The sequence below is a fragment of the Papaver somniferum genome, unplaced genomic scaffold (genome assembly GCF_003573695.1).
Source record: "Papaver somniferum cultivar HN1 unplaced genomic scaffold, ASM357369v1 unplaced-scaffold_22, whole genome shotgun sequence".
Lineage (NCBI taxonomy): Eukaryota > Viridiplantae > Streptophyta > Magnoliopsida > Ranunculales > Papaveraceae > Papaver > Papaver somniferum.
In genome coordinates this window covers 1,317,078-1,331,315 of record NW_020632152.1, presented here as the reverse complement: position 1 = coordinate 1,331,315, position 14,238 = coordinate 1,317,078, and the positions used below count along the sequence as shown (strand labels likewise).

The 14,238-nt window shown below is 34.8% G+C and overlaps 1 protein-coding gene and 1 non-coding gene across 2 annotated transcripts; one reads left to right on the top strand and one right to left on the bottom strand.

Moving 5' to 3' along the window:
- Window positions 1–444: 444 nt before the first annotated feature.
- Window positions 445–605, bottom strand: LOC113340688. The gene has a single exon (XR_003355607.1). It is a non-coding gene; the product is annotated as a U12 minor spliceosomal RNA (small nuclear RNA).
- Window positions 606–4,982: 4,377 nt separating this feature from the next.
- On the top strand, window positions 4,983–6,272 carry LOC113340497 (abscisic acid receptor PYL4-like). The gene has a single exon (XM_026585637.1). It carries the CDS (start codon window positions 5,207–5,209, stop codon window positions 5,912–5,914), a length of 708 nt encoding a protein of 235 aa, XP_026441422.1. The 5' UTR covers window positions 4,983–5,206; the 3' UTR covers window positions 5,915–6,272.
- Window positions 6,273–14,238: the final 7,966 nt, after the last annotated feature.

Genomic DNA, 14,238 nt, shown 5'->3' with positions numbered 1-14,238 from the left:
TGTTATGCATCTTTTTTGGTGGCTGCATAATGGTTATATAGTCAGTTTTCGAAATTTTGCCTAAAATGATGATCACCTCCGATTTTTTCGTGAAAAACAAAAATTTAATATGATTGTTTGTACTCGTTGCTTAGCTCTCTTAAAAAGATTTCCAACGATATAAAATTTGTAAAATTCCAAGGCGCGGATTTTTAGATATGTTATATCCAAGTTGCGTTGCCAATTATACCTCTAATGCATAACCCGTCATGCATACATTTTTAATATTTTAATATGCATCCGCCATGCATACATTTTTAATATTCCGCCATGCATACATTTTTAATATTTTCATATAATTATGGGTGTCATGTTACCTAATTGTGGATTGTGGACCTTAGAATATTTTTTTTTTGGGTCTCCCCCTAATTTCCATAAAAGTAAAATTTAGAGATTAAGATTTGTAGGGTGGGAGGCCAGCACAAGTGAGTTCTGCAAAAGTAAGCAGCGTCAACACTTGGCCAGCCTATAACCCCTTCAAAAATTATTGCGCAAGAATTTTTGCTTAGCGCTGCGAACGGCCTTCACCATTCGCTTTGTTTTCCTTACTCATTAGTTTAAGGCAATTTGTTATCGAATTCGATCTTCGTTTATATAAAGTAGCGCAACACTCTCTTCTATCCATCTCCTCCAATGTGGGACAAATATCGTTTGCCAACATAACGTACAGTCCGTCCCTAGCAGGGCCATCACTGGAGCCCAGGTAAATTCGCCAAATGGGCTTGATACCAATATCTTTTTATTTTCATTTTGCGAATGTATTAACGTACACACTTTGTTTTTTTTTCTTATATACAACAAATGGAGGTTTTCATGTGATCCTCAAACTCTAGAGTGGAGGCTTCAAACACTCATGTTCACCTCAAGTATGAGAATCAGGCTCCAAACAATCTGGACTATTCACAGTTGGTTGTATTCATTGAGACTTGCACAAGAAAAAAAAAATCATTGTACAATAATTTGTAGAGTAATTTGGAGTGCTACATTTCTCTAAATTCATATAGATGCTTGTATTTTATTAATTTTGGGTTCTAGGCAGCCGCCTATGCCTTAAGAAGGTCCTTGTCTCTGGTTCTTGCAAAAATGAAATCTGAATCGCCATAAGAATTTGGGTTCCGGCGGGACCTGTTGATGGCTAGATCATGTGAGTGGGAGGCATAAGAAGGCGACAGGCGTATACCGACCTAGTAATAGAAAAGAAAAATGAAAATAGTTATTGGCTAAATAAGGTGCACAAGAAGAGGTTTCATCTTATTTGGTATTAGCTATTGTACCCAAATCCTGTCCCAAGAAAGCTCATCACTCATTCAAAACTAACTTTTGAGATACCTAAAACCCACCAAAGAAAGGGCAAAATTATTAGTTAAGTAAAAAAATGGGAAGTATCAATCAAATAAACAAACACACAAAAAGATATCATATTATATGAACTACACTTGATTCATTGTATTTGTATATAATGTTCTAAGGGCACACACATATAATTCTAAAAAGACAAAAACTTAATCCAAGAGAAAAGAAAAATCTTGTGCAAGATGTATACCATTACCATTAATATACATATTTAGTAATGCTAAGCTGACATTAGTATTCTAAATCTAAATCCACATCCATATTCATGCATGTATTAGTATATATACACACACAAAATCAAATCACAATCTTTGGTGAGACTTTTAGACAAACTAGTGTAGTTTAAATAGTGTCAACTTGTGCAAGATACTGAATGTCAAAAACAGTAGTTGCCATGTTGTTCTCAAAGTTAAACCCCTTCCCTTTGAGGTACTCCAAATGAGAATATGTCATTGTTGACATGAAAATAGTTGCTACAACTACTTACATACACTTGCTTCTTCTTTAGTTGGCCAAAGAATATGTACTCTGCACTTACAAGTGCATGTTGCATGTGTTCTTAATTTTTACACTTTCTAGATTCCATAAAATTGATTGTGATCTCTTTGTTTCTTCTATGTTTTTGCATTGCTTTTTATTGTCAGTATTTCTCTTATTTAGATTCTTGATTTACACTTTCGCAAGCGATTTGCCACATATGTATCTTTCTATTTTTTTTACAAAAATGCAAATCCACAAGTGGGGTTGTCATGGTTGAAGAAAAAGCAGTGCAGAATCAATCCTTAGTCCACTAAATGTATGTTTGATAATTTCCCGGTTACCGTTCCATACCTTAATCCATAACAATCCACAATTCTTTAAAAAGAAAACATATAAAATTTTCCACTTGATTCAGCTAGAACCGATAAAATCTATTTATATCCATATAAATCCAGTGCAATGCACCCCCTACTCCTAGCCCCCCTAATGTATTATTGTTCGGAAGATTCATAATAAGAGAAAATAAATTAATTAGTTCCATACAAGAGAATCAAACAGTACCTCATCATGCACATAAATCTTTTTTTTCCAAGTTGATTATATGAATATATATGTAATGATGATGAAATGCACATTAAAGAAAGTGTTTGTGGTTGGTTTTCTTTGAAATCATGCGACAAGTTGTTGTTTTTCTTAACATAAATGAAACCCTAATATGGAAAATTCAATATAATTTTAAGATAATCAAAACTTTTTCGTACAATCAAATCAAATCGACATAAAAAATTTCTTATAGTGGAGGGTTGGAACAGTAATCTGACTACAAGTTGTAGAGAGAAGAACTGATCAAGTAAGGTTTGAAGTTTGAACAGGTCATACATATTGATCAAACCAGGCAAATATTCAATTAGAACCTCCACTTGCTAAGTTTCTTCTACATACTTCTTCCAACTTGCAAAGTTGATTCTAAAGCGGGTGAAGAGGATTATCATAGGTAACTAGTTGCATAATGTATATACTTTTAAACAAAATGGAAATTTCCTTGTTCTCTCCTCATTCCATATGGCATTATGTGTTCGAGGATACCACATTGAAAACTGAAAATGCAGGATGTAAGAGTGTTACGAATTCGGATCACTGGTATCATCACTTAACAATTTTGTTAATACAAGATGTAGGAGAGGTATAAATTCAGATAAGTGGTATTATCACCTAATAGTTTTACTAGCTTTGGCCGTTTATAGACATTTTGGATGCAGCCTTGGGAAGAAAAAAATAATGATGAAGCAGGTAGCTTGACGGGTCGCGTCAACATTCAACACCCCCACGAGCGTCTTTGCACTTGAACTCTTGCAAGTGGGAGTGTCCATTTGCGAAAACATTAAATGAATACCCTTGTTTGCTTCCTAAAATTACAATATAACCACCATTTTTGTGTTTATATAAATTACTAACTGAATTTCCCAAAGTGACCTCGTCAAGTTGTGCTAAGTGACAGACAGTGCCAACTCCCCTGGGATATATCCCTATTAATGAAAAAGAAGAATATCTTTATTAGCCATAAGTTGTTTTTAGTTGTCAATTATAGTACATAAACTTTTTCCACAAGTGGATTCTAAACTAGGATTAGTGGATTACTGTGGGTTTGTTTTGAAATTACCTCTTGTTTTGCTTCCGGATTATCCTCAAACTGCAAATGTAAACAATTTCTAGGCAGAATAAAACTATGTCTAGTGGCATGTATCTACAAGATTCACAAGTAATGTCGTATGGGCTTTGGGAAACAATAGTTCTGGTGACTCTGAATGATAAAACTATCCGTTGGAAAGAAAAGAAAAAAAAATAACGTTTAAAAAAAACAAACAGTCTGAAAATATCAATTTGCAACGCAAAATCATAATTCCCTTTTTTTTAATCCCATATTCATTCTTTTTTCCTTTATATATATATAGTGATCCATCTCTGGAAGATAATATATTTTCTTTTCACATATTTTGGTATTCTAGATAACATATTCTAAAAGTAGTTTTTCGATTTTTAGAAATCAAAAACAAGAAACTTAATTTTTTTTGTGAAGCAAAATATATTTACTTTCTGATATCCATTCTAAACATTCATTAGACCTAATCTAAGAAACTATAACTTCGGGTCCGAAAATTCAACCATCATCTCAACCATAATACTATATCAAAAATAACAACTGCAACCAATTATATTTATGATTCCTTTTAATAAACCAGTTATATTTTTGAATCAATCAGCCTTACAGGAAAGAAAAAAATGAATTTCTTCGATTTTTATAGCGAGCACTTGCATTAGGTATGATTAAGCCGTACCAATTGGGTGTGGCTAATGAAGCTGCCAAAAGGACATCTTCATGTTATTTATTTCTAGATACACGTGATCAACTTGTAGACAGAGAAATAGGTACGAGGTGATGGGTATAGTTTATAATTTATTTTTCTCTAATAAGATCAATTTTGTAAATTGGGAACAAGTCCAAAATTTAGAGTTGGTAATTGTACTTTGATTTATTTTTTGCAAGACCCAACTTGTAGTATTTTCCCCTGATTCTATACTGCACTTACTTTCTTTCCAACGCGTTTGAATCTAGTGTTAGGTTTTGAGGAAATTTCATTCTAATATCGAGACTGGTTGATATTTCAATTTAAATTCATATCAAGTCTGATTTTGTGCACCCTTCTTCATATAAGTTTTAATTAATTTCATTTGTTATAATTACCTAGCCTATGAGAAGGAACAAAAAAATGCAATACTCCATTACACAAAATTAAATGGAGAGGTAATATAGAACATCCATATTACAAGATTAAAAGAAAAATCCAAGAAATTATAAATCGGAAAAATTAAAAAAAAAAAAAAATCTAACCCGCCGACGCAAGCTTAAGGAAAAAGTTATAGCCGTACGAGGTGGTGGGAATAATTTATAATTCTTTTTGTAAAAAAAAAATAATTATTAATTTCACTTTAATTTTATATCCATTTGATAATTCCAAAATAAGGGGCACTTTCGTAACTTGAGATTTTGCAAGTAGGCTTTAATTTCATTACCCAAACATGAAGTACTTTATAGTCTAAAAACTCCAACCTCTCCATTAGAAAGAAGCCAACCAACACCCTCTTTCTCACCCACAAGAAGATAATTTAAAACCACCACTTCTCAAGAAACTTCAAAGCTGACAAACTCATTGAATCTTTCTTCTTGTTAGCATCATCATCTTCTCATACAAATCCATCTCATTTCTCTCCGAAACACCATATAAATCCACACACTTTTTCTCTTCATCATATCATCAAATCAAAAGAAAAAAGAATGCCATCAACACCTCTCAAATCATCTCTACAACCTCACAGAATCAACACAATGATCTGCAGCCAGAAACAGCAACAACAATCTAGCCGGACTTCATACCTCGACAGAGTGCATGATCATTTAACAGCTGCAAGAGCTACACCAATACCAGAAACCGTTGCAAGATATCATGCACATGAAGTTGGACCTAACCAGTGTTGCTCAGCGGTTATCCAAGTCATCGACGCTCCGGTATCAACCGTTTGGTCTGTGGTACGTAGATTCGATAACCCACAAGCTTATAAAAGTTTTATCAAGAGTTGTAATGTTATTAGAGGAGATGGTTGTCAAGTTGGTTGTGTTAGAGAAGTGCAAGTTGTTTCTGGTTTACCGGCGGCAACTAGTACCGAGAGACTTGAGATACTCGACGATGAAAGACATATCCTTAGTTTCAGTATGGTTGGTGGTGATCATCGTTTATCAAATTATCGATCTGTTACAACACTTCATCCTTCTTGGCCATCATCTTCAGGGACGGGTAACAGCAACGCTTCAACCGGAACCGTGGTTGTTGAGTCATACGTCGTAGATGTACCAATCGGTAATACTAAAGATGATACTTGTGTTTTTGTGGATACAATTGTGAGGTGCAACCTTCAATCATTGGGTCAGTTCACTGAGAACTTGGTGGGGAGAAATCGTTCACCGGCTTCTGTTCATCATAAGTAAGGAAAATCAAATCACATCAACAAAGTCCTTTTTTTTTTTTTTTGTTCTGTTCGTTTTTCGGGGCCGGGCCGGTAATTTTCAGATGTGGATCAGATTGATCGGCACTATATCAGTTCCTCCACCCTTGTTCGGGAAGATCATCAGGTACCAGGATCGATTGATCGATGATCCGTTCCGTTATTATGATGTTTATACCGGTAAAGAAATGTAACGTTTGTGTGAAATTGTTCGAACTATAGAAAACCGTTACAATTTCTTTTTGTTGGGTTGTTTTCCCTCATTCTGTAGTAAGTTATGACTTTATTTATTATTACACCATTGTAAAAACCATTTATGAATCTAGTTTAACTTCTCAATACCATAATGCTTTTCTTTCTTTTATATAGTCCATTTGGTACATTTTGCATCACCAATGTGGCCTTTTACAGTCCGTGGCTAATGGACATGCCAAAGAATGCACAACAAATATAGTTAAATCGAAACCAAATCTTAAACAAGATCTTTGCCGACCCGATGTGCTGATCACCTTCTTGGACGGCTTCAGTTTTCAATTAGCTATAATTTTTAAAGAACATCTCATTTTTGTTTTTGATTGGTAAAAAGTTTGGTAGCGAGTGACTTTATCAAGAAGAACAGTAAAAAGGAAAAGACTGTTCCCCTAAATCCATGCATGGGTATATTACTAGGAAGGCATGTTGCAACTAAAATATGGAAATATTGAATAAGTTTTGAGAATGATGGATATGGGAATCAAATTACAGCTACTCCTTGGTGTGCAACTTGACTCGAAAAAATATATAAACCTCCCCCAACTTGGTAGTGTTATTATTTAATAAAGAAATAGTACAACCAAGTTGTATGTTTTCTTTAAAGACTCTTCTCTCTTTTTCAAATTTCTTTATATGGGGTGTTTGTGTTTGAACAAGAGAGTTGTGATTACAAATACTGCAACTTGATTTGCAAGTTGGGGGGCTTTTCATTGTATATTAATGCTTCCCCACACGTACAACAACTTGCAATTTTGTTTATTTGCCAGTTAAGTTTGAATTTGAATCCTTCATTTGGTAGCTTATTTTATTCTTTTTATCAATGAATGTTTATACGAGTTTGGAACACAAGTTATCGACATCAATCTGGTAGTTTCTTTAATGGTCATTTTCTTTTACTGTTAGACGGTATCGAGTGCATATATTTCCTAATTAAACAAGAATTCCGAAGAAATAACTCTAGAAAAAAAGTATATGATTACTAATAGGAGTAGCACAGTTAGTTTATTGGAATGGGCGTCAAATGTAAGTAAGACTAAGCTAGCATATTTGGGTTTGTCTAACACGAACTTTGGTTTCCTCCCAATAAACTGACACGCATTAGCTGTGTTGGAAATTTATTCATCATATTAATGAGTTTGAGATTACTTACTACACATATTGTCATTTTTTCTCTTTGTGTCTCAATCATCTCATTGCCATTATTAGCTCATTAAGAGTTAAAATTTTGAATTTCAAGTTAGGGAATTCATGGATGCTTAACAAATGCAAGGGGTAGTAGGTTACATTGATTTTACACTACTCTTTACTTTTTCACCGAAATTTGTTGACAAGTGCGAAACCGAAAATAGCGGCGACAGTTAAAAGATTCTAACTTATCTATACTCGTCGGCAATGACGTCAAAATTACAATCTGTCATTTAGCGTTGTTTCGATTTCTTTTCATCGGTGATATCGCATGCATAAAATTTGGCGGTTTGCGAGTTTCGAAACGGTCGTTGGTCTCGGAAAAAAAATGGTGTCACTTATTCCCTAAAATGGGTTAATGAAGCCATTTTTTCTTTAAGAAGTTGTCTTGTTTGTAACAATTCTATTAACAAGTGCATGAGAAGTTTGTACTCTAGGTACAACGGAACCATGCATGCTAATGGCTCAAATCTTGCATTTGCATGTGATGGCGCGCAACCAGCCAAGATTGATGCGTTACTTTGGTTGTACTTGCATATGCTGAAAGGAACACTATTAGAAGAATTTTTGGGTCTTGCCATGAATCTTTCAAAAGGCTGACATTGCTTAGTTAAACTAAGTTCCCGTATCTCAACGATGTTGATGGAAATTTTCAATTTTCTTTAAGTAGATCTTTAAGGTTGTGCGCCACTACTCTCATTTACTTTCCATAGAAGTAAACACAAGAACAAACATAGAATCTTTGGTTGACACTTAAATCGAATAATTTTTTCTATTTTATGCTAATAAATGAATTTTTTTTAGACATGAACCTTAAATCCTCAACTCTGAATATTTTAACAGTCATAAAACCCTGGAACACTTAAAATGAATAACTTTTTCAATCTACACGAACAAATAAATTTCTACAAACCTGAACCTTGAACTCTGAACATATAAATTTACCGCCCATCATAAACTTAGGGCACGTTGAGGCACGTTTTGCATGTTTATGAAAGATTTTGATGTTTACGTTAATGGCAACTGCAAGATGAAACTTAGCTTATATAAAGACAACTCTCTTTATCGATGTTTAGAAAATTTCTCAAAACTAAACACAAGCTCTAATCTTGCTCATATGATCGACCACAACTTTGGTAATCATATATATATAGAATTATGAATTCCTTTTCCTATTCCTATTACCTTATTACATGTCTTTCCTTTTCTTAGAACTAGATGACTTCTAATTCCCTTAGGATTACATCAATTTCCTAATCTTGTCCTAACCAGCTTGTTAGTGACTTCTATGTTGAAGTTAATCCAACATTCTCCCCCTTAAGCTTCAACTGTGCTTGTGAGAAATCTTGTACTCCTATTAATTTCCTCATTTCTTCAAACTTGATCCGAGCTAATGCCTTTGTCAATATATCTGCCTTCTGCTCAGTTCCAGGTATGTGTTCTACGTTAATGACCTCCTTCTCGATGCATTCTCGTATGAAATGATACCTTTTGTGAATGTGTTTCGTCTTCCCATGAAACATTGGATTTTTGGTGAGTGCAATTGCAGACTTATTATCAATCTTGATGAGAACTTTTTCAGGTTCTCTTCCTTTGATTTCACCCAACAGTTCTTGAAGCCATATTGATTGTTTAGCTGCTTCTGTTGCGTCCATGAACTCAGCTTCACAGGATGAGAGGGCTACAGTGTCTTGCTTCTGTGAACACCATGTAATAGGTGTTTCTCCTAGAAAAAATATATGACCAGTTGTACCTTTTCCATCATCTTGGTCAATATTATGACTGATGTCGCTATACCCAACAATTCCTTTTGATCCTCCTCGACCATACTTCAATCCACAACTGATTGTTCCTCTTAGATATCTCAATATCTGCTTTATTACTTCATCATGAGACTTGCGTGGACTCTGCATATAACGACTAGCTACTCCCACAGAGAAAGCCAAATATGGTCTTGTGTGTAATAAGTATCTTAGGAATCCAACATTTCTTCTATAACTCGTTGGATCAATCTCAGCTTCTTCTTGTGCCTTTGAAACTTTAAGTCCAAACTCCATTGGTATCTTAGTTGGATTACAAGTTTCAAGTCCTGCTTCTTTCAGAATTCTCCTTGCATAAGCTTCTTGTTTAATCTGAATCCCATCTACTCCTTGATGGACTTTTATGCCAAGGTAATAAGTGAGTTTTCCGAGGTCTGACATCTCAAACTTTGATGACATTTCTCTCTTGAACTCATTGATCACCTTAAGAGAGTTGCCAGTCAAAAATAGATCATCTACATAGACTGCAATCACAATAAGCGTTCCCTTTTCTTCTCTTCTGTATACTGATGTTTCTTTAGAGCACTTGACAAATCTGATTTCTCTTAATATTTGATCTAACTTTGTATTCCAGGCTCGAGGAGCTTGTCTTAGAACATATAGAGCTTTTGATAACTTATAAACCTTATGCTCTTGTCCTTTTACTTCAAAACCTTCTGGTTGTTCAACATACACATCTTCTCACAATTCACTATGTAAGAATGTTGTCTTAACGTCTAAGTGGTGAATTTCCCATGAGTTTGATGCTGCTTCTGCTATTAAGAGACGAATTGTCTCTAGTCTAGCTACTGGTACGAAAACTTCATCAAAGTCTATGCCTGATTCTTGAACGTATCCCTTAACTACAAGTCTTGCCTTATATTTGTTGACAGTACCATCAGCATTCCGTTTTATTTTTAAAATCCACTTAAGACCAATCACTTTTACCCCACCTGGATTATCAACTAGAAACCAAGTCTTGTTTCTGTTGATTGAGATAATTTCTTCTCTACATGCTTGTGTCCATTTAGTCGAGACCTTTGCTTCCTGAAAATTCCTTGGTTCATCATTAACAGAAAGTAGCATAATCTCACATTCTTCTGCAGCTTGAAGAACATAATCCTCCAGATACTGTGGCTTTTGTATCTGTCTTGTTGATTTTCGCAGTGGAATGGGTTGAGTTATTTCATCGATCTCCTCTTCTTCTTCTTCTTCTTCTTCTTCTTCTTGATTAACATCATTGTTTCCATTGGTATTGATGATTATGGGTCCTTCGCCTTCATCAATTACTTGACCCCATCTCATGTGAAACATTCCTGGATCCCTACTTGGTCCATCATTAGTTTCTTTCCAGTTCCAATGTGTTGTCTCATCAAACACCACGTTGCGACTTACTACCACTCTGAATGTTGTTGCTTTTGGAAAACCTTGACGCGTTTGTTTCTCAACTAAACATGATTCAAAGATCCTTGATTCATCGTTTATCTGTGGTAGCTCTCGAACCATCTTGTTCTGAGACATTGCCTTTAAAGTTCTAAAGCTTATGTGTCCTAACCTTGCGTGCCACTTCCATGTCTGATCTTCCAGTCTCATATTCAGACACAATGGCCTTCCAATCATGAGACTTATCTTGTAGAGTCTATTCTGTGAGCGTGAGACTCTAACTAAAAGTCTTCCACTTGGGTCATGAACTGTTAGATAATCTTGTCGCATTCTAACATCATATCCAACTTCTGTAGCTTGTCCGAAACTTAGAATGTTGCTTTGTAAGTTTGGGATGAAGTAGATGTTTGTGACAAGCTTCTGTTTTCCGGTCTTTCTCTGAAATAGAATTGATCCTTTCCCTTCAATTTCTACAGAGGATCCATCACCAAACTTCACTTGTCCTTTGATTTTCTCATTGAGTTCAGAAAAGTAGTGTCTCTTACCAGTCATGTGATTGCTTGCTCCATTATCTAAATACCAGATTCCTTCTTCTCCATCCTTTGATATTAGGTTCCCTTCGTTTAAGAATACAACTTCGTGCATGAAAAGAGCTGTATCTGCTTCCCTTGTTTCATTCTTGTTTGTTTCTTCCATCTTTTGTATTCTTTCAGGGCATACAGAGGAGAAGTATCCTGGTTTATCACATCTGTAACAAATAATGTTTGATCTATCCTTCTTTTCTTTCCCTTGGTTTTGATCATTCTGACTTGTTGTTCTATCTTGTGAGTTAAACCTTCCTCCCCTTCCTCGGCCTATGTTTCCTTTACCACCTCTTTCACGACCTCTTCCTCTTGTCGCAGAGTTTTGTTGGTAAGAGTTTGTGTACAAGAGTTTTCCTTGAGTTTCTCCATTGTTTTCTTCATCAAGGATTCTTTCTTCATATGCTTTCAATCTTCCAATTATATCTTCATAGCTAGTCTTCTTTAAATCTAAGACTTGTTCGAGAGAAGCTATGATATGAATATACTTGGATCTTGGTAAACTATTGAGAAACTTCTTTACCAGTTTATCTTCATCAATGGATTGTCCAAGTGACGCAGCTTTTGAGGCTATCTCGGATAGCCTTCCTGCAAAGCTATCAATAGTATCAGTGTCTTTCATCTTCACTCTTTCAAATTCAGACATTAAGGTTTGCATACGGGCTTCTTTAACTCGATCAGCTCCGAGATTACGTGCCTTTATTGCATCCCAAATTTTCTTTGAAGTTTCCTGTTCACCAACTTGTAGAACAAGACATTCTGGTATTGCTTGAAAGAGTAATCTAATGGCAACATTGTTTTTGTCTGGGTCCAATGTACCAGGATCAATTGTTTCCAAAACTTTGTAGATATTCATCAGTACCTTCATTCTCGTGGCCCATACTGTGTAGTTTGTGGCGTTGAGGATTGGAACTTGTATTGATGGTGGCGTGAACTGTTTTACACCCACAATGGTGGTTTCGTTTTCCATGGCTCAGAAACAAGCTCTGATACCAATTAATGGCAACTGCAAGATGAAACTTAGCTTATATAAAGATAACTCTCTTTATTGATATTTAGAAAATCTCTCAAAACTAAACACAAGCTCTAATCTTGCTCATATGATCAACCACAACTTTGGTGATCATATATATATAGAATTATGAATTCCTTTTCCTAGTCCTATTACCTTACTACATGTCTTTCCTTTTCTTGGAACTAGATTTACATCAATTTCCTAATCTTGTCCTAACCAGCTTGTTAGTGACTTCTATGTTGAAGTTAATCCAACATACGTGATCAGTGACGCTAAATTTTGAAACCATATAATTGTAACAAAGGGGACCCTAGCTTCTTTCATCTTATTACTTATTATTATTGTATGTGAAAAATACTAGAACCCCCTACTATATGGGTTCAATATATAGAAGCCCCATTAAATGGATCATTCACTGTCAACTCCATACTTTAGGAAAATGATATTGCTAGGCCCAAAATATCAATTTTTCTTCAGATCTGACCCATAATTAATTATTACAGATTTTGATAATGACAATATTACCCTTTAGTATATATACAAGAGAAATATCATAAGATATTTTCATTTCTTTATTCCATTTCTCTCTCTTCTTCGTTCGCTCTCTCTCAAGCTCTTCATTTCTGATTTTTTTTCTCTCTCTCCAGTTCTTTCAGAAACACATTTTAGGGTTCTAAATTGATTTTGAGCAGAGACAATCGATTGATGTAATCGATTAATTTCGTGATTTCCAGTTTGATTAAATTTAGGTTTGAATCGATTAATTTCGATAAAAACGCCGTTGTTGTTGTAACCTCTTTGTTCTTGGTTTGTTCTCTGAAATTGGAAAGATCCAAGAGTTTGAACAAGTGTTGTAATCGATGAAGACGATAGAGATCATAAATCCACCACCAAAAGAAGGAGGAGCATCAATTGCAGTTGAAAACATAAATCCAAGAAACAGTTTCAATAACTGATCTGCAGCTTCAACACGAATTCATCAACAAGCTAAGTATACAGGTAAGTATCCTTCTCTTTGTGATGATGCTTCAATTGAGAATTTTTAGTTGATTTAAGTCAGAATTTTTTTCTTCAGAAAAGTATATTAGGGTTTTAGAAACCTAAATCTTTAGATGCTTCTCAATTTACTTATATGAATCGAAATCAGAGCTTAGATTTACAATTATCCGCTTACTTTGGTTGTTTTAATGTAAACTTTTTGAAAAAATTTGAACAAATTCTCGGATCTGTTCTTCGTTAAATTCGTTGTATGTATTTATATCTAGTTTCAATCTATCTGTTGATGTTGATGAGAATGGTTTTGATTATTCATCTGCGGGTGAAGCTTGGATAGGTCGTAATTCAATTTGAATCTGTTTGGAGTTGATGTGTACATGCAAGTTAGGGTTCGATTTGGTCTTTATTGATTTTGAAATCAAGAAAAGAAGATGGTGTCGTTACTGATGTTACTAGAGTTGTAATGGAATTTGGAGATACATTGAAGAACAAATAAAATATGGATGGAATGACACTAAGGTTTTGATCTTGGATTTGGTGTTGAGTAGAAGCCTTGAAGAATTGTTACAGTTGGTGGATGCAAAGAAGAGAAGATTGATTTCCTGAGGTTTGTGCTTGTACTTGATGTGTTTCGCTTCCATTTATAACTTGTTCAAGTTTGTATTGTTGGAACTGAATGTAATTGTTGCCAAATGTAGGTGGCGAAGATTGTTGCAGACTGTATGCATAATTATCTGCTCTTTGAGCACTTGTTGCAAGTTCATATTATTCCAACAGAGAAACTTCATCCTAAACTGTAAGCAATTCTTCCGATTTATTTGGTATTGGCTGTAAAACAAGATGTTGTGCTGGGTATGAAGCTTTTACCTTGTGCATTAAGAGTCATGACCTATGAGGTCTGGATCCTTATTTTGTTTTGAGATATTCGTTCTTGATACTATTATTTGCGCGCATAACGGATATTATAGGAATCTGTCCATCTTCGTTTTCAGCATACCCAGTTTCGAATGCTGGCTGTTTGTAAGACACTTGGATTAGACCTTTAATATGCTAACATATGAGAACTACTTTTGTTTGTCATTTACTTGGAATTTTT